Source organism: Eurypyga helias, unplaced genomic scaffold (genome assembly GCF_000690775.1).
Source record: "Eurypyga helias isolate BGI_N326 unplaced genomic scaffold, ASM69077v1 Scaffold51006, whole genome shotgun sequence".
NCBI lineage: Eukaryota > Metazoa > Chordata > Aves > Eurypygiformes > Eurypygidae > Eurypyga > Eurypyga helias.
In genome coordinates this window covers 1-21,339 of record NW_010256901.1, presented here as the reverse complement: position 1 = coordinate 21,339, position 21,339 = coordinate 1, and the positions used below count along the sequence as shown (strand labels likewise).

The 21,339-nt window shown below is 42.2% G+C and overlaps 1 protein-coding gene across 1 annotated transcript; it reads right to left on the bottom strand.

Moving 5' to 3' along the window:
- Window positions 1–8,459: 8,459 nt before the first annotated feature.
- Window positions 8,460–20,546, bottom strand: MRPL1 (mitochondrial ribosomal protein L1; the record flags this gene model as incomplete). Its single annotated transcript, XM_010153805.1, has 7 exons — window positions 8,460–8,611; window positions 10,302–10,383; window positions 15,676–15,776; window positions 17,213–17,324; window positions 17,537–17,608; window positions 19,160–19,243; window positions 20,303–20,546. Coding segments are annotated over 7 exons (847 nt in total), but the record flags the coding sequence as incomplete, so codon positions are not given.
- Between the last annotated feature and the right edge of the window lie 793 nt (window positions 20,547–21,339).

Here is a 21,339-nt window from a genome sequence, read left to right as displayed (position 1 = left end):
ATATATATATTATATATATAAAAATGGCTTTCCCCATAGAGAAAACTGAGGGTAAAGGAAGCAATAGGTACCAACAATCCATAAGCAACAAAATTACACTGCACCTTCTTCCCTTCCCTGGAGTTAAAGTGCACACCAGATGCAAGTCTCCTAACTGATACTAAATAGTAAAGCTAATTCATCTTTGCTAACAGTGCTTCGCTGAATTCCAAGCAGCAAACCCTGTCAAAGCTGAATGAAAATCTCTACCGGAGGATGTTTTGCTTGGCACAGAACAGTAACGTGCCAGAGGCTGCAACTGTGCCATACGTAAATCACCGTTCTCCTATGAAAAGTCAACAGACGCCGTATAAAGCCCAAGCTTTTTGGGAGAGGACTTAACACCCATCCCCTAATGTGTCAAGATTTTGTCATTGACTAGAAACTTGGCCTGACTTGCGTCTGTTCATGGTTGCTTACCGATGACATTGTATATTACCCGGAAGGATAAAGGATTTATTTCTTTACTTTAGAAAAGAAAGGATTTTTTCTAATCTAAGTGTGAGATCAAGCACTGAATGGGTTTTATCAGACCAAAGAAAAAACAACTTCCTTTCTAATATTCTGATGCAGTGATAAGGCTAGGAGATTAAATTCTCTCTCACGCCACAGGGAGCTTGACACATGCCAGCCATCTTTGACTACTACGTGTTGTATTTCAGTCAGTCTTTAGTCAGAAGCACGCAAAACTGCATTATTTGACACTTTGAAGAGGACAGATGTGTTTTTAACATGATGCCTTGGAAGTTACTCTTCCAAGATTATTAATTTGACCTTCTCCCCATTTGGCCAATCTCCCTCAGAAACATTACGATATACTTTTAAAATACCTAAGTGTCTATAGCTCAGTACACACACACGGATACAATGCCTGTCCTTGATTCTAGTTTCAAGTTCTCCAACGTGCTGGGTAGCCTTTACAACCCCTTTTTACAAAGGCTTTGGAAAGGAAGTAATGGTTTGAAGGCCACCCTGACACACTTTAAGAAGAGCCTGCATTTCAAAGTCTGGAAGCTTTACATCTGGTAGACATTTTACCCCTTTGCACACCATCCAAGACCACAAATAACTACTGAAATAAAGGAAATTGAACCTTTTCCCATTGTCCCTGCACACAGGAAAGGAATAAGACACCACCTCTATACACCACACATAGTACTATGGATTCTGTATAAGCCTTTTTAAAACACAACGAGATTAGGCCATTAACAAATGCCTCTCTTCCAAGCAACTACCCACTGATAATACATGTTGAAAAAAACCCAAAGATATTATAACGGGTTTTCTTGAAGTATAACTCGAGCTTTCACTGCCATCTCATCTACCCACAGTCCTGCTGGAAAACCCTTGTGAAGCAGAGAAGTGACCCTTCCTCAAACTGGGCGCCCAGCACAAAATCACCTCACCTCTCCTTCTGCAGGGGTGCCTGTATTTCAGCTCGTTTTAGCCAATGCAGATGTGCACTTCCATGTGCTAAACAGCACACACAGAGCCGGTCTTGAAGTCCTGGGGAAGCGTATCACTGACGGCACTCATGCAGGCACAGCTTTCCAGCAGAACTGCCGACAAGCACGGAGGCTGCCAGGCACGCACGGGTAGGGAATCCAGCAGGCATTTCTAGAAACCTCGGAAAAAATGAATGTCTTTCTACCACACGGCATTTGTTAGCATGCCATCATTTCTAAAAGCTTGGAACAGCAGCTAGCCTCTGTACAGGGCACTTCCCAATTTCTCTTCTCATAACCCATTTTGCTACTACCGGGAAATAAAATCTCCCTGACTTTGTACAAGGGGCATCATAACGAAAGAAGTTTTGCCCTACTTCTCTCTTATTTTCCACACCAGTCACTTTTTTTCTCCTAGAGCCCGTGCTGCGAGCAATGCAATCGCAGAACTCCTCCTGCTGGCAAGATGCAGATTTCAGCAAAGAACGAAGTATTTTTAATCATGACCATTTTTACCAAAAACATACTCCAGGGTGTTTTTTTAAGCCTTCTCTAGGCCGGCAGAACGGTCACCCCAAGCGTGTCTCTACTTTAACAATCACCTTTACAACTCCAGTTGCAAACAAATACTATCAGCACAGGTTTCAACAATAAAGATTCCCACTGGGACAACCCGCAGGCTCACGAAAAGACCTGCTACCCCACTGAGGGTCACACCGAGGCTTCCAAATGCCACAGCCCCTGACGTACAGCTGTCTAGCTCTGCCAGGGACCAAAACAACATGGCATTGCCTAGTGACAATATGCACTAATAGTTTATCTCAACCCAGCATTTCCCAGTACCTGGCAATTAGGGAAGACTGGGTTTCCCACTCCCTCCACCCTGCCCCTTATTTTCCAAGTACTCTCGGAGCTGAGGAATGTCACATTTAACAAGATATGACTCTAAGAAATTCAATAGTCTTCTGATTATGTTCACATTTTTCACAGGCAGTTTTAGCAGAGAGTCTGATCTTTCTTCTCAAAACTTCACAAGTGAGCACTTGCCTTTGCTAAACAGCAGAACACGACTCAGTAGGGGTAAAAGTAACCCTAAAACAAGTACCTTCTATCGATGGCCACTGATGAAAGACAGTACTAAACCTTAAAAGTCAATGAGTCTACCCAAATCAAGTCTCTTGTTGAAGCCTTCTCCTCTCAGTAGGATGCCAATACAACCCCATGATGGACCGATTCCCATGCTGCTTATACTCAAGCCACAAATCTCCAGTGATAGGAAGTAAGGACATTTCTCCCAAATCAGCTTTCCACCTGAATGACATAACACTCCTCCTCCAGCATAATAGCTCCTTGCACAGGTACTGAACACTACTCCTGCATCAGGAATTCATTTGGACAACTCCCCTTTGTGTAGTCATGGGATGAAGCCTCTAGTCACTTGCCAGCTGAGGTAGACAAAAATGACTACTTGAAAAATAACATTGTTTATCCTCAACAGCACTTTTGGTCAGCTTTTTTTTTTTTCTCCATCCTATTTAAGCCCATGAAAGTTTTAACGTGGAGACAGAAATTTGATTACAGTATTAGCATCACCCAAAGTTTGGAGGCTGGCAATACCAATGGTACTGGAGAACATAAATGTCATCATTCATTCATAATGCCTGTCTGAGCATTTAGAAACTTCTTACCCCTTGTAGGCACAATTGGAGTTTTAAACAGGCCTCGTGAGTGGCACCATCTGGGTGGGCTTTGTGTTCAGCCCGATGCTTTCCCAGCGGTTCTGTGTGCTTCAAATGAAGTGCTCAGCCAGACGCCTTAGGCTAGCCTGACCTTCGTAGCAGAGCCAGACACACAGCAGAACTTGGCAGCTCTGTCCCTGGGAAAATTAAAATTGGTGTCTACAGCTGACAAGTTCGAATCAGGAGGTGTACAAGACTGACCCTACTTGACATTTCCAAGGCTACGCTCAGCTACAGTACAGCAGAACAGCAACTGCAGGACTAGTGCTAATTCTAACCCCCAGCACCCTGGAGAACCCTAGGTGGGCACAGAGCAGCTGGGCTTTCTTGCATCAGTTTTGAATGTGGCATTTTTAACATCCCTGTCCTGCTCCTCTGACTTTACCTCCATGCCACAACTTACAGCAAAAGCCCCATGAACTCAGCTTGACCTACACAGATTCAGAGTTTTTTGGAGTGCAACTAATTCCCGTACAAGTTCAGGTTTAGGCTGTCAGCCTAAACCCTTCATTCCCCACAACTGCACACATGCCTCTGTGGCAATTTCTTCCTTGTTTGGTCAAATGTTGCTGTATGCACTAACTGTGAATCCCAGTTCATTGCCCGCTTCTCCGTAGTTAAACTAACAGCACTTTCATGTAAGACAATCTAAAAGCAATCATACATCATCTGCATTACAAAATGTATTGCAGCACTCCCTTTTTTCCACAAGGAACACAAGTGAACGTTTTCACTACTCAAACAGTGGGGATTGCAAGCCCCATACATCAACTCCGGCTTTCTTAGCATCAGTAAGAGCACACTTTTAGAGGCATTTGTGACCTCAAATGCTGTAACCTGGTACTCTCCCCTAAAATATTTTTGGTTGAAACGAAGCTGCCAAGCAAATTCAGCACAGCTTGGTCTGTGCTGCTAGAAATTAGACAGGGGAGAATGAAAGGGAAATGCACTGAAAAACACAAATCCCTTTGGGAGAGAACTAGGGCACACCGATCGGCCATCTTCACTTAGATGGTGTATGGGAAGATGGTCTCGTCCTTCCAGCCACCCTCCCAGGCATCTCCGTTTGCTGAGGGCCAAGCGTGCACTGAAAGGTATCGCTTGTTCATGGGAAATAAACATTCAGTAACTTGTCAGCTGCTCTGCAGGAACCAAGAGTATATGCTGTCATCCTCAAATATGTGCAGAGAAATTGCCTACAGTACCTTTCACTATGGAGTAACTTACTCGGAGCAAGTTTCCATTTACTAAAGGTAGCATCACACAAAAGCAGCTACTGGTCAAGGCCCTGTAACACATCCTTTTCACCACACATTGGGGTAGCCAGGTCCTGAGTTAGGGCCATTTTGCTTTTGGTAGATGATCTGTACTCTGTTTACCTACCAAAGGAGTTTTCAGCACTGATTAACAGAAACTCTGGTAAAAAGGGTGCCTCTTTGTTATACAGGACTTACAAGAGCTTAACATTGAGGACAGGTAACCTATGTTAATTACCAGAAGCCAGCAATGCCATGCTCACTGCAACAATTCAACTGGTTTCTAAGGCATATTAGCACAAAGAACCACAGTACAACAATTCCCGCTCCGCACCTTTTGGGACTAAGCTTAATAACGGGGAATAATCTTACATTGTCTTTCTCCCTCTCATCTCTCCACCATGCCAACCCTTTCAGGATAAACATCACAAACACACTCAACAGCTTATATAATGCTGTCTCAGCATTACACAGACCAGGGCATAATTACTTTATCAATTAGAAGCATATTAGCACCTATTACACCTGCACAAATGCAGCTGAAGTTCATGAGCTACTTTTTTTGCTCACCAGACTTCCAGAGGTTCAGATTTATAGTATTCCCACAGCGTTCAAATTTTCAAAGTATAGATTTCTGCCGGAATGTTTTCCTATTGCACACTTTTATTCTTTGAAAGTGCACTCAGGAGCCTGAGAGCTTATGATTTAAGTTCACATGTATATTTATGCTTAAGCATCACTCTTTTTAAAAGCCACCCATCTTCAAAAGGGCAGGTCTGTTTTTCCATAATGGAGAGTAAAGTCTTTGGAATCAGCCAGAAAAAATAAAATAGAGAAGACCAAGAAACCTAAGCAAATGATACCACAGGCCTTACTTTTGCACACCAACAGGTCACTTCACATTGTGCCTTTTGGGTTGCAAACAGCACATAACTACTATAATATCTAATAATATTCCTTGCATATGTGATTAATTAGTAACAAAAACACTCTTGGCTTACACACAGGCAGAAGATGCTGTTTTGAGATGCATGTAAGTCCCAAGCCAGGTCCCCAGAACAAAGCGCACCCCCGCGGTTGGATCTCCTCTGTGCATGCAAGCACGCGTCCTCAGCACAAACTCCAAGCAGAAGGTGGTTACGGCACAGGTGATGTACCTGCAGAAGATGCTGTGCTTGAGCTAATAAAGCTAGACATATTGCAGGAAAGGAACTTACACAACAAGAATTTCATTAGGGAAAAAAACCAACCCATCTAGGTGAAAATGGTCATAAGGAATTAAGCTTTTGGCTGCAGCCTGATTAAGTTGCTCATCCATCCTACTAGACTTGCCAGTACTCAGCCATCAGTAATCAGTACAATGAATTGTTTAAGGCACAGGGTGGAGGGGCAAAAACCACACCAATTTGAAACACTTTAAAAAAGGTGTGTCCTCTTGATTACCCACCCTCAGCGATCTTCCAAAACTTGCCTGGTGCTCCAGACCAGGAATTAATAGACATCAGTATTAGGGAGCTAAAAAACCCTTTATTCTGTAACTTCAACTTCTGCAGAACTGAGGAAGAATGAGGAAAAAAAGAATAAAACAGCCAAGACCCCCCCACTATCCATTCTAAAGATACTTCCAAATGACTACCATTACCATCACCAATTACTGATGTAAGATTTGGACCAAACGGAATGCTTAAGGTAGTTAACATCACAGAACACATTTAATGGTGTTTCTGGGAGTCACGTCAACTCTTCACTTAGAAAAGCAACAGATTTCTTCTTCTGTGTAGTAGGCATATGAGCACAGCCCATAGTAAAGGAAGCCTTTAGAAGGCCATTCAAGTGCGCTGGCATTGCTTTTTCCACATGCTACCTAGAAAGTCTACTCAGGTCAGCGTGAAGCCTTCCTTTACCCCTTTTCTGATCAAACTCTGAGCAAACCACCCAACATAATCAAAAACACAGCAGTGTGGCCTAACAGCAGTCCGTCAAGCACCCTGACTGACAGCAACCAAATGCCTCAGATGGGAGGTAATGGAATTTCTGTGCAGGTACCCGTAACCTCTTTGAATGCCTCCAGTAACAGGAATGATTCTGTAAACAGCCAATCCTTTTTGGAACCACCTAACATTTCAGGGTGCAGCCTTACTAGCGTACGTTTAGCAATAACGTCTCCCAAAAAACCCCACCGGGAGGCTCTTTTCCTAACCCCTCTAGAGAAGTGAACAAGAATGCCACCTGCTGGAAACAACGTGGAAAAAAATGGGAAAGAAATTGGCAGCAAAGCAAAAAACACTTATTTTTAAACAGCCAGCTGAAAGATGCATGGATATTTATGCTGGTTAAGCGAAATAAGAAGACGCAGCAATTGCCACAGGCCGAATTAGATGAGGCAGAACAGTAAGACGACATTACAAGCACACTCAAGACTGGCTGTTGGGAAAAATGGTTGGTGTTTTGGGTTTAATCTGTTTGACCCGCACCAATCAGCCCCAGAGAACAAGCAGCTAACTGTGCCAAAAAATGGAACCATTGCCAAGTTGAGCCTTCTGTTACGTTTCATACCTCAAACCCCAGCAAGAGTTTAACTCATTTACTGGGAATCTACTGCTTACCTCAAACTGGACTATTGCTAAGAGACACCTCCATTTCAATTAAAGAGTCCATTTCACAATTTTCTGCCAAATCGAAGAGGCATGCACAGCTACTGAGAGTCAGAGGAACCAAGTTAAGCGGGTAGATAACCAAAGGTGACTCCCACAGCCTTTCCCCACCCCCTCACACACAGACAGAGAGAATCAGTGTCTTCTATCCAGGTCTGCAGACCCTAGTCCATCTCCAAGATGGCTAACCTAGCACAGCACCACAGCAATACAGCTCCTAGCTACTCACTGCTCCCGTTACAAAAGTGTTCTTCATCTCCAGGCCATAACGCATGAAATCCACCTAAAGCAGCAGCCAGCAGTTTTAGGGGAAAAAAAATTCTCATCAGGAAGCGGAGCACAGGAGTGTCTTCCGAGTCCCCCATATGGAAATAACTGATCTGCTGCAGCCTGTTGTGAAGTCGCCCCCACTTCCCCAAACCCGTCCACTCAAACCAATTGGTTATTCACAAGCCCATGAACCTCAGTGACTGCAGACAGACCAGAAACTGACTCTTTGTAGCTTCACTCGGGTTTGTGGATGAAACATTTTAAGGTAACTCTTCCAAGGAGAGTGCAAACCAACCAACCGACTGGATTCTCTGCAGGTCGTCCTATCAGTTGTGCATAGATGAAACAGCATTATCTGAAAGATAAGGTGCATGATCCCTCCTCCCACAGAATATATCCAATCTTTCCTTAGAAAAACCTCATCTACTGCAATTGGCCAGAGACTAACCTGCATTCAGAGACTCAAGGCAGCAGAGCAGAAATGCTCTGTATACGCCTCCAGTACCTATGTACGCAGATTAAATTCAAACAACGTGAGCTGTCACAAGCATCCCATGCAGACGCTACTCCCACCACCTCAAAGGGAACACCATGTCTGCCTGGGCAGAAAAATGGAGTGGTAAATAAAGACTAGTTTCCTTCACTGGTGAGTTACGCAGCAGCTTTCCACAAGGAACTGTGTTAGTTGCTCTGTGGGGGACCTAGCCACAACAACAAGAGCACCGAACATTCTGCAACTCCAATTGAGTAAAAAGCCCAACATTATGGATATAACACGTACTGGCCTTTCAGCAGTGACTGTGGAAATTGGCTGGCAATACTTGACAAGCTACGGAAACACTTTTATTGAAGTAAGAACTATTATGTGGAAAAAACAACAAAAGGAATTTAAAATGCCTTCAGTTTTGATAACAGGCTCCTGTTTGTGACAGCGTTTCTTGTAACACAGAACTTCCAATGAAAACAAGTTATATTTCTTTTTTCTTTTCAGAAAACACGATTTGAATGATTCCATTTGCCTTCCAAGCGTGATCATCAGACCTCCAAAGAAAGACATCAGGTAGTAACAGATTCTTCGACATGTTTATCTTCACCTTCTTCAGTTTTTTCTTCTTCCACTTTCTCCACCTGGGGCAGAAGTCCATCAAGGTTCAATAGCAAACCTTCACTGGTTGAAGATCTAATAACCAACTTCTGCACAATGGGACCTAGAAAACAAAAAAAAACCCACCACCAATTTGGTCACTCTACCACTTGTATTTATTTCATCAGTTTTCAAGCTGATTTATCTCAGTACTAATCCATACTGTGTCAAGCACACGACCACAAACAGAACTATGTAGACACATCCCTTCAGTACAGAGAGTTTAACATTCCCTGTGGCAGATTGGGTTCAAAATACAATTTCCACTCTGGTGCCATGAAAGGAACTATCTTGATGCCTACCTCATTCCTTCAGTATCTCACCAGCAGTTGACAGCCCTGGGCCTCAGAACACACAAATAAAGAATTAAACACGGTTGAAATCTCTTTGGGAAGTGGTCCTCATTAGCAAGATATGGGCGAGAAATACACTGATCACCCAAATATTCATGCATGACTAAGAGCACAAAGAAACCATTCCTAATTCAGGATCCTACCAGGAAATGCTGAGAGAACCTTTTGACAAGGATAACTACAAAACCAGTATTTATAGAGTATTAAATACATCTACATTATACTCTGAGAACATCTGCCTGGTGGTATTTTTAGTCTTGCATTACCTCAGGTGACTTGTACAGCAATGCTGTTCTAGCGATACCTACATAGCTGCACAGAGACATGCTGCTGCATCTGGGAAGCCTGAAAGGAACTAAAGAACAGGTATCTACAGCTAGTTGGTCTAAACAATAGGTAGTTAGAAAGCCTATCTAGACTCCATTGTCATAAAGATGTGTTTTATCAAGTTTGCTTCCTATAAAAAGCATATATTTTTCAATCCAGCCAGTAAGAGACCCACCAAACAATCAAGATTGATACCACAAAATCAGTAGAAATGCTACTGAGACCAGAGGAGGTTGCCCTTACTGAACTAGGTTGGCTGCAGACAATAAACCAATATTAACAGAAGTTGTTTTCTTAGCTTAAATGAGGCTATTCTTCCATAAGTTATGTTCATAAATCTCCATTCCACCCCAGCTAAGCAGATGACTTTTGTTTAAAGTTTATTTCATTAAGACAAAGAGCAGGTAGCTTATTAGTTGTTCCTATTCTTTGCCTAGGACAGCGAACAAAACCCAGAGGAACAACATGCAGAACTCACATCTTGACTCCACTGCAACCTGATCTTTTCACTCAGGAATTAAAAGGGGGGGGTGGGAAACAAAAAAAAAAAAACCCAACCAAAACCCAACCAAAAAATGTGGTATACCTTCTAACCAGGGTAGCTAACCAGACTAGGTGTTAATGGAAGAACCGGTTTTCAGTAAGGAAACTGCAGGTGGGTTCTGGGTTCGGATCCTCTGCACTGAGCCACAAGGCCAGGTCAGTGGGGTAGAACCAATGCACACAGATGCTGAAGACCTCCACAACTCATAAGGATTTCTTTGTACAGCTTTAACCTATTTAAGCATCAAACCTGCAAAGTTGGTTTTGCACCACATCTCACTCCTTTCCTCACGCAGACACGGACATAGTGCTGCAGTGCAATCAGAGTTCACATCAGTAAGAACAGATGCTATTCACGCCCTTAGAGGCTGTCAGGTTCTTAGGTCTGGATTTATCCAGTTGCCTAACAGCTCCTTCCTCCTGTCCCAAGGCAGACAAAGCACCAAGATCACTTAGTGACAACCTGGTAAAGAACACTCGTCTCTCATTTTTGGTTGGTGTAACTAACATGTTAGAAGAGCAGCCACTTACCGTAAGTCGATGGCTTGAATGTACAGATATCATGGATAACTGTTTTTAGATTGGCAATTATGTGCTCAGTAGGCATATCCAGCTGAAAAACAATAACGCAAAGTTAGCCATGGTGACACTTGAAGCCTAGAGGAATAAATCTGAAAGCATTGGGTATAGAATTGTTCTAGATTTGGATTAAGAACTTTAACAGAACCAAAAGAACAATTTAAAAATTATAAAGTTTCTTCCCCTTTTCTTTCCCATTTTAACACATTACATGGAATTTCTACCTTTTACGTACACTACAGTTCTGTATCTACCCTTTTTACAAACCCCAGTTCCCATCCATGGCATTTTTGACCTTCCAACAACCGCGGACTGATGGCTCCTTGTTCTGCTCCATGTCCTCATCTTACAGAGCACTTAGGCACACCTTGCTTCTGGCGCATACGTGATCCTCACTGGACCAGTCACAGATACTTGGAAGCGAACCAACACTGTTGCCAGAAAGTTAATACCTCCATCTTCCCTCGCAGAGCAATCCCCTTAAACCCTGACTGCTATTCCTCTTGTCTGGACTCTCTTCAACAACATGCAACTTATGATCAAGAGACATCAACCTGACCACCCTCAGGTCAAAGCCAGGACTGACCTCTCTCTCAGCTCCTGGAGAGCTTAACCTGCATTTCTCAGACGCAGTGTACAGCTGCTCTAATGCCCTGCTATGCTTTACATAATCTGCTATCTGGTCTCACCCGTATTGTCCACGTTTCTTTATCTGGATGAAAAATCCAGTTCTTTTTCTAGAGGTTTCAGACACAGAATAAGAAAAAAAAAAAGGCAGCATTTATTCTCTCAGAATTAACTCAATTTCAGGGGAACATACAGGCAGCACTGGGATCTCCTCTTCCTCTCCACCACCTCCCAGTGTAGCATAAGCAGATTTTATTAACATCTCACTGATCTGAAAATGTATGCGTTACTGTGCAACAGACATATTGTTATACTTGGCTATTCTCCTCCCAAATCTGGTCCATTAATCTCTCTTTACCCTCTTCTGGCAGACTTACAATCCAAATGCAGTTCCTCTGTTACACTGGCCAGAACACATTTGTCTTCATCTCATCATTGTTATGCTGACTGCAACATGCTTAATCATTAATAAATTAACCGATGTGAAAATCTGCTTGTTCGTGCTGAGTGTTTCACTTTGCTGACAGACTCACCATGCTGTGCCTAATTCCAAATAAAGGAATACTCAGAACCATTTAAACAAAACAAATCATCGGTAATAACGAATTAGAAACTATGCTTCAAATGAAAGTTCGAATATCATTTTGCTTCCAAACCCTACGCTAAGTTCAAGCCTTAAGCGAACATTCAACAGTACAATTTCAGTGAGCTACTGGGCATTCGTCACAGGTAACAAAACCTTGAAACACTTGTAAGAGGCAGAGTTTACAAGTCACTCCAAACAACTTAGAACTTCTTATAAAGATTCAGAAGTACAACGCATTATGAGACAGTACCCATCTCAAAGTTTGAAGACATTAGTTAATATTCTGTATTTGTTAAGACAGGAAAATAAGACAAAGCGACTTGCATTCAGCCAGACAACACAACACATCCCAAGAGATGACGCACAACAATTTATTTGAGATGCTGACAGCTGCATAATGAAGACAGGTGATGCTCAGAGAGTTCCAAGTATTTCAACATAGCTTCTACATCCAAATAAATATTCCAGCTTCCAAATAAATATTTCACAGTAAATCCCTGTGTATCAGCACTTAAGTATTTAGCTTAATTCAGATCTTCACCAAACTGACAAAAGTACTCTGGACCAGATCTCCAAGGCTGTGCAAGCTACTCTGTTCAGATATTTAGCTCTTGCTGCAGTTGATCTAACTCCTGAGCCTTCCTGAAGAATAACCATGCCTGTAGAGGGCACGATTATGAATTGATTTCTAGTCCACTTTGTATAAATGCAATCTAACCACGAAGTGCCTTAGAAAGTGATGGTATATACTACAGTCAGTACACAGAAATGAATTATTACCTATCTTACTGTTTGAAGTTTAGGACACCTCTCTAGAGCAGCACAAGGTGCTGTAAAAAGGTACAGGGAAGTTACTCTTGGGTTTTTTTTTAATAAGAAACACGTTACATTTGTCTTTAAAAGAGCCTCCCACTGACTCTGCTGCCTAGGGGAAAATTGCCTATTAATATTCAGCATCGCACGAGCTTCACCGAAACAGATCATATTTAAAACCTGACTCATGAAGTCTCAATGCTTCTGTCTTCTTGGGGATCTTTAGAAGCCTGCAACTGAATCCAGGGAAGAGCCACTCAGCTCTTGGCTGGCTAAATATGCAAATAAAGAACAAAAAGATGCCCTGCTATTGAAACATTAGCTTTAACCACAGAATTGCTTTTCTAAACTGTACGTAGAGAATTGTACGGAGAGACGGTTCAGAACATGAAACGGTACTGCAGACCGAACTACCAGGCAGTGTGACTGTAACACACATGTAGGGAATGGCAGTCAAGGCAGGGCAGAAACACAAAGTGATGAACACCCTGTAAAACAAGATTATTGCCAGCTATTTAACTCAATGCTTTAAGAATCAGAGGGCATGAAAGTCAAGCTAGAAACTAGAGAGTAAGAAAACCCACATGTAGACATGGCAAAGCTGCTCTGCATGGCAGAAGCAGGATGGAGTGTGTGCACCGCAAGGGACAGAGTAGGTTATGCGGGGAAAGGAACCCAGCATTTCAGACATCCAAGCTCAAGAGCGTGAACAACCCCCCACCAAAAAGAGCAGGACAGCAAAGTCCCGCAGATGCGGAGGTTATAGAGAATGAGGCTAACATCTTCTACACCACAACAGATGAACAATCCTCTTCCTGGGTGCGCAGGAGAGATGTGATTTGAGACATGCATGATTACTATGTAGGAGCCTTTTACTGAACCCTGGGAATAAAACAGTGCTCCTGTAAACATGTCCCTTCCTAGAAAATGCATCCTTCCAAACAAACCTTGTAGTCTCACCTCCTGAAACAATCTCACTCTTTTCCACAGAAGAATCATTTCACAGGCAGCTCTCTGCACAGACAGGAAAATACACTAGAAATTCCTTCCTGGTGTCACAACAGGACTATTGGCTTTTCTAAACACAACTCTAACTGGGGGGAAAAAAGTTTGTAGTGATGAAAAGCACTCTGTCTGGATTGAAGACTTATGTCAAAGCCCTCAAAAAAAGAAAGACTTAAAGCTGCCTTCTGCAGATAACTGGATGCTGAAGGAGATAGCCCAAGTGTCCTTATTTGTTTCCCTTCTGCTTTAAGCTCCCGGTCTTAAAAAGAACATTTTACATTCTCAGTTTCACAACTTCAGAACTACTAATGAAACTTAACTGCTGCCATCTTCTGGGCTTTTCAAAGACACCTCAATTACTACTACAAAAACACCACTGAGGCTGCTGACTTACAAGGCAGCGCAGCATCGCATCAAGCCACCGGCCATAACTGAACTAACAGGCAACAGGAGACAGAGACACTAGAGGCAAAACATCTCTGAGAACAAACACCAGTTTGGCAGACTCCCAGAAACATCTACACTACTGTTTGGATTACAGCAATAGATCTTCGTGCTTCTGTGTAATTCATAAATTATTATTTTCTCCCTGACAAGACTTAAATTTAAAAAGCTGTTGATTTAGTGATGAGTGGATATGCATAACCACTCATGGCTCTCACAGCCTCCCAGAGCCTTGCCTGCACTTGATTTTCTTCCAGTGCCGCTGCGCAAGCAGCAGGAAAACTAGGTCAGGTAAAGGATAGTAGCTGGAGAGGGTGGAGACGTATTACACAAGCCATAACCAGCGAGTCATCCCTCTGCACACAGCTACTCAACACGCAGCAGCGCGACAGAGCATGTCACACTGTGTGCAGTGTGGGAGAGTCACCTCTGCCACATAAGGTATATAAATGTAGCACGTATGAACTAAATGAACCCTCATCGCACTGTGTCTGGTCCAAGATTAAGAGTTCATTCATGACAACTTATGTTTACTTGTACAGAGTGACATCTCTGGCTGCACCACATCTTCGGAGGTGCCATGGAACTGGAGGGCTGAGCTGCCTAGACACAGAACTGTCTGCAATACCAACATCTCACATCAGTAACAGGACGTGGTTTTAACTACAGGAACTCGCAGCCACAGCTGCAGGACACTACATTAAGCCAAGAAGAAACCTGACACTAACTTTAATTTGCAGCTATTTTTCAGCCTGATCTACAGTTCAAAGTGATTCAGTCCAAAGCAAAAATTGAAGAATAGAGTCACAACACTTGAAACCAAGACTGGTCTATGGATTCAAGGTATTTCACACACTCCATTAAACTTCCAAACTGCTGAAGATGCTTCCTGCGTGTATCAAAGTGCAATATGTAACACTTCAGCAGAATAATCCCAAGAACCTCGGTTTTGAGAATTATGCAGACAAGCAAGCCCTTGAAATCCACATGCACCACTCGCAGCAGCTAGCCAGAACTAATAAACTTGCTTATTTCTAACACCACCAGCCAAAGCTTCAGGGGTTAGATGTCTTGTACATTTCCTTTCCACACCAGGATCGGTTAAAGGAAAACTAAAAATCAGGCAGGATTGCAAACAGACAAAACAGAATGAAAACAAGCCACATGGTTTGGAGAAGGAAAAGTAAGTAAGTAAATAAATAAATAACAATGAATGGAGGAAAACATTAAAAATCTAACAAAAAAAGTGAGAAGATACTCTTACACAACCCAATTTCTTATATGACAGCAAAGCAGAAATTAATTTTGTATTTCAGGTGTAATTTAGTTCTTGCTCTTTGCTCCAGTCCAGAACTGAAGTTATTAATATTAAACAAGTCTTGAATTACTAGGTTAAAGCAAACACTTCTCGATCCACCTGTACAAATTCACCATGGACGTACAACCCATATTTACTTACAAAACTCCATCAAATAAGCTCTGTTTTACTCACATAAGAGCACTCGGGAAGGCAGGAGGAAAGGGAAGCCTACACTGAGATGTCAACTCACAAGGAGACTACTAGGAATGGTACCCTTTCCACCCTATTTTGTTCATTATTACGTTTCCTTGCCAATATAGTGGCAAATATTCTTAGCATCCTTAACTTCTCAGCATCAGATATGCCTTGCTTTCAGTTTTAGACAAGCCATCTTCTGTGACCAAACATTGACAGCATACAGGGCTCATACCAGCTGAAAATGTCAGACGAAATAGGCCAAGAGTTCCACTTACTCCATGGGTCAGTTGAGGAACATAGGTAAAAATTTTGGGGACACACAGATTAAAAACATAACGTGATACAGAACTTACTCTTGCTATTCTTGTCTTGATTAGATACTCATCTTGGACTGTGTACTCAAGACCTTCTCTGAAGAGCTGAAGCATTTTGGGAATATCATGGCCCAGGGAAACTAATTTGGAAAAAAAAAAAAAAAAAAAGGCAAAAACCAGTTGTCTAAGTAATGCGTATTAGCATGCCTAAGTGTGATAGGAGTAGAGAGGGAATTCATTCCTTCAATTAAGACAGTTGAACCCCAAAAAAGAATGCGCTTTCATGGACAAGACAATGGCGTCCTCACAAATACTATATAAATTGTTTCTATCTTCCCTCCTTCCTCATTAATCAGCAGATGCGAATAGCAACTACAGTAGGAAACCTAACGAAGGCTTCACTTCAAATAAAGAAGCTATTTATGCTTATATAAAGCAAAGCTGTATTTAAGGCAGCTTGAAACACCAAAACCTACTGAGTTTCATGTAGAGCAAGGCCCAAGTCTTCCCTGAAAACAAAGCCTACAACGAGGTAGCAGCAAGGTTACACGCTACCTGGAACACACTGGCCAAATCCAGCCATTCCCTCAAGTCACAACAGCTGTTGCTCATCTCAGCTGCAAGGGCTCATTTGACAGATTTACACCACTGCTCAGCTGCTTTCAATACAAGCAGTACTTCTCCCACACATCTTCTGACGGTTCCAAGAGAAATCAGCCCTGGATAAGCTACAAACCAATTAAGTTCATAATGGCATAAACCAGCTTTTGTATGTTTCAAAGAGTACATGGAGTGTTCTCTGTTGTGATGTTTCAGACAGGTTAACAGGTTTGTCTCAAATGTTTAGGAGCCTAAAAACACTGCTTGCAGATTGTAAAACGTTTAGACAGCTGGAGCAGGGAAATAAGAGACAGGAATCAAGACTCAGTGCTTCACACAGCTGGCACAGGCTCTGCGCTTGAAAAACAGCCCTTTTGTATTTTCCCACATTTGAAATATACCCCTGACACACAGCTAAAATAAAATAAGTCAGCAAGGGAGGATACAAGTATTGAGAGACTAATGTTCGTTGCTGTGAGCCTAACCTGAAGAGGAAATGTCTTGAGCATTATGGAAAAGGAGAGACCACACAGATAAGGGAGCAGGCTGTACTAAGGAAAGCCATAATTAACTCAGTTGTTGAGTAGCAATGAACAGGCAGAAGTAGCAGTAGCAGTCACGAAGCTGGAATCTAAACAACTGTACAACAGTTAGACAACAAAACTATGTCAGCGAATATATATTTTTCAAGTTGTATCTGTTTCCAGGGTAACTTCACAATACTACTGTGGTTCATCAGGACTAAGAAACATAGGGGCAACTAGCAGGGAAACTTATCCCACATTTGCCTGTTGTAGGAGAAAAGCACAGTTCTAGTTTCTAAAACTACTCCTAGCTAAGAGAAAACAAGCGGTTGAGTAACATCCAGTCTAATGCTCCGTGTAATTAGACATCCTCATCAAAAAATGTTTCAGTGTCACTTCCAGAGCTCAATCTTGCTCAGCACTTGAGATTTAAAGAAAGAATTGCTTCTTACTTCTTTTTGTGTTTGGATATTTTCGTTTTAGTTTGCTCCTTAATGGAATTAGCTTAGATATTATTGCAGGAACAGCCACATAGAAGTCCACTTGGATTTCATCTTCCAAAATCTGCCGTAAAAAAGATGAACTATATTTAGGGATACAATAAATTACCTCAGTACACAGGCATGTTAGAGCATAGAAACCCATCTCTCACTCTTTATACTGGCTGCTCACTTCAAGCTAGAGTTCACCGGACATGCGGTTTCTTGCTCCCTCCACCTCTGTCACTGGTTTAAGTTAGGACATATATGTGAGTCTTAAAATAAATCAATAAATACCCATTTGACTAATTCAAGTCCTCCCACAACAGCAGCTCCATTCTGTCGAGCTACTTCAGCTTCTTGCTCATTCTGTTGAGAGAAAAAAAGATATTTAGTAACACCCATACTACCCATTAGTCTCTATCAACAGCACTGGATAGGTGATGGGTCTTGGACAAATGGGTATCAAAACAGGCTATCTACAGACTAAGAAGGAAAGAATGATTTAAGACAATCCAAGACCAAAAATATCTAATGCTGGTGATTTAACTCCACAGCAACTCCACTCCAGGTCCCAATAAGAAGCCACAGACAAGTCTTCAGTTCACTTCTACCGGAGAAGAAGAAGAAAAGCCCATCCCATTTGCTGAGCAGCTCTATCAAAAGCCCTTTCTCTCCCCACTTCCATCCCTGGAAAACTACAACAAGCCATCATCTTACTCTAAGCTTAAAGAAAAGCATAGAACCTGCTCTAAAAACCACTGTAAAATAAGGCTGTTCAACTTCTGAAAGTGCTACTAAAATTTGGCTGCAAAGAGCATTTAGAAGCTAACCTCACCTGTCTGCTACAAGGTTTGGCTTTTAATAGTTTGAAATGTGGAAAGGTAAAAGGCATCAGTTTTGCAAAAACTTTGGCTCAAGGTTTTGATACAGATATTCATGACTTAAAGCCAGAATCAACTTTTCCTCACAAGAATAAACTGAATAGCTGCAGACTTCCATTCAAAAGCACTAACAAGTGTTTCAGTCCCTCAACTTTTTCCCACATCCACACCTTCACAAGGCATGGGATCTCTTATCCCACATGAATTTGAGTGAAGAGAGATGGTTGCGAGATACAGCACCGAAGAACCTGGCATACCTGATCTTTTGTCAGCCCTCCATTCTGTAGGACTATCACCTTGTAGCTCAGGTAGGTAATTTCACAAAAATTAAACCCAAGGGTACTCAACTCAATCTGTGACAGTTCTCTGGGATCACCGCACACGCAAATATGCGTAGGTCTATTCTGTTACAACGATCAACTGGCAGAGGACAGCAGCAGAGGCTGAAACTGATCTTACACAGGTGCTACAACTGCTCTACACACCATTTTCCAATAGCAAACTCCAGGGAGAGCAGACAACGGCTTTGGGGCAGAGGGCTGTCCTTGTTGTTTAGCAGTTTTGAGGGTAAGTTACATTCTCGCCCTCCCACCCAAGGTATCATGTTACAACCACATGCTACTGTCACCCACTTCTAATCTGCATTGTCTACTAAGGCTTAGAGACAGGAGGGTGGGACATGGCTGCCACAATAAACTACCTGTCTGTATTACAAAAAGGTGACAAAGGTTTTGACTCTATAAACATTCTTCAATCATCTCTTTCTTAGGCACACCTAGGCAGACGTTTGTTCCCTAGGTGCACTGCTAGAATAACCTACATATACGTAAACCTACCAAGATGAAGAAAACCCTCTACGATGCTTGTTAATACATGAAGACACTGCTGAAGACTAACCCTAGGCAGGCTTAAGAGTTGCGCAAGGCATTTGCAGACTCTTCTCAATGAAAGGTATAGTACTTGCATGGGAACGAGTTGTGTTGTAAGAGCATGCTATGTACACAAAACATAAATCAAGTAATTCAGGCTTACATACCTCTGTGAAAACCAAGACCTTGTTTGTTTCATCTGTAAAGCGATACGGAAGAAGAACAACGCTTGAAAACGGATCCACTTTTTTCTAATAAATCAAGAAAGCAAATTATTAAAACAACAAAAAATGTCAGGATTTAAGGGCAACTTATACAATCACGTGAAGTCGGTCCCCTAAACAGCAATCTGACACAGAGTTTCTTTGCACAGAGGTCATAACAAACAAGCATGATGCGTAAATTATGACTGCCTTTCTTTTTTTATGTCCCATATATACTCAAATCTAAACATGACGCACAGTAATTAATTATGCTGCAATTTGCCCAAAAGGCGTGGGGATCAGTGACTCCAGTGTAGAGTTGCTACCACACTCTAGTCAGTAACACACACGGAGGTGCTGTAGTTGCAGCTTATCTAGAAGATGTTTCAGATGCAATAGGAAAAGCAAACCATCAGCAAGGAATGTGTCTCTCACCAAGCCTTATGATTACCACAGAGCTCTGCATTTCTTTAAGCATGAAATGATTTTTCTAGTGCTCAGGGACCCCTGGTATACAGAGGGGCTATTTAGTTACACATGCGAAGAAGCCAGCTCCAAAGTGGCCTGTTTTGTACTTATGGGGGAAGCAGGAGGAGTTTTATGGAAAGACTAAACTGGGCTAGACACCTTTAAATCACAAAGGTCATAGGCCAATCAGCAATAGCATACTTTCAAGGAACATCACTAAAAACAAAAAAAATAAATGAAGCTGAAAAACAGAGGCAGAAAAAGGCTTTTATTTACCCTTCTCCCTCTAATAGTCATCCCTGAACAGAACAAACACATCATTTTGGTAACACGTCTTTGAGTGGAAAGCGCAAACAGATGTAAAGCATAGCTGGATAAGTTCTGTCCAGGCATCAATTTTAGTCACACAATAACCTGCTTTCAGAATCCTCAATGGTGCTGTGCTCACCTCAGGAGTATGAGGTGATCGCTACAGAACGGCACAAAGCCACGTGCAAAAGCACACATCATTCAGACCATCACCGAAGCGGCGGGAGGCAGCTGAGAAGGGCGACAGCAGCCTCTGCTCTGCACTTAAAACACAGCCTTACCCGGTGAGAAAGAAAAAACTACCCAAATTTGTACATGCTTCCAACCTACCTTCTTCTGCAGCGCCATGTCTAGGAATACGTTAATATAGACATACTGTTTAGGGTACGTGAAGTCCAGTTCCTGAAATTTCTTGAGCATACCCACAGCCTCTTCCACATCATAGGACGGCCGAACGTAATGCCATGTCAAGTATACATCATCCACGGGCTTGCTCATCAGCGGCCGCCTCCTAGCTGCCTGTTTCTTTTTTGTTTCGACTTGCTTGGTCTTTTGGGGATCTTTTTTGGTGGTTCTAAGACAAACAGAAAATATTGTTAGATCATCAATTGAAGAGTTCGGGGCATGTTCCAAGAGAAAGAAGTAAATACTGTCACGTGTCAGTTATTAAGTAACAACAGTTTAACAATGAAGACTGTACACGAACATCAACAGCATCCTGAAATTCAGGACACCTATCCCTTTCAGACAACACCCCAACTTTTACAGGTCTTGCCTTCACATGGGCTGGTAGCAGGCACTGTGTCTAAACTGCTTCTAAATCAAGCAAACCCCACGGACCTTCCTTGCAACTGGGAGGCATCTGCAGGGTTTTTCCTCTTCTTACTAGAGGATCATGGCAGTCCCAGCTTTCAAAAAAGGTTTCTTCACCCTTTCCTGTATAATTTTGCATGCAGTTAACAAACACTAGCCCCGGTCTTTATTCTCCTGACTGTTTTCACAGGCTTTCAATCAAGAAAAAAAACCCAAACACTAAAGCAATAGCTAGATACTCCACTCCTCTATTAACCACAGCAAAAGAGTCTGCAACACCAGAACACTCAGAGTACAGCACGCTTCACTGTTATGAACAGAGTTCATTTTCACTTCTCCCGCTTACACCCTAATATTAGACTTAAAAGCGACAACAAATTAAACCATAAAAGGCAACCTGAAGCAACAAAAGGAACTTTTTGAAATCAACTCCATAAGACCACCAGCTTTCATGCTGACAGTACTCCTCAGGCTGCAAACCAGCCATAACCTCCAAAAGCACCCATCAAAAATATCAAGTACATCTTAGAGAATCACAGAATGGCTTGGGTTGG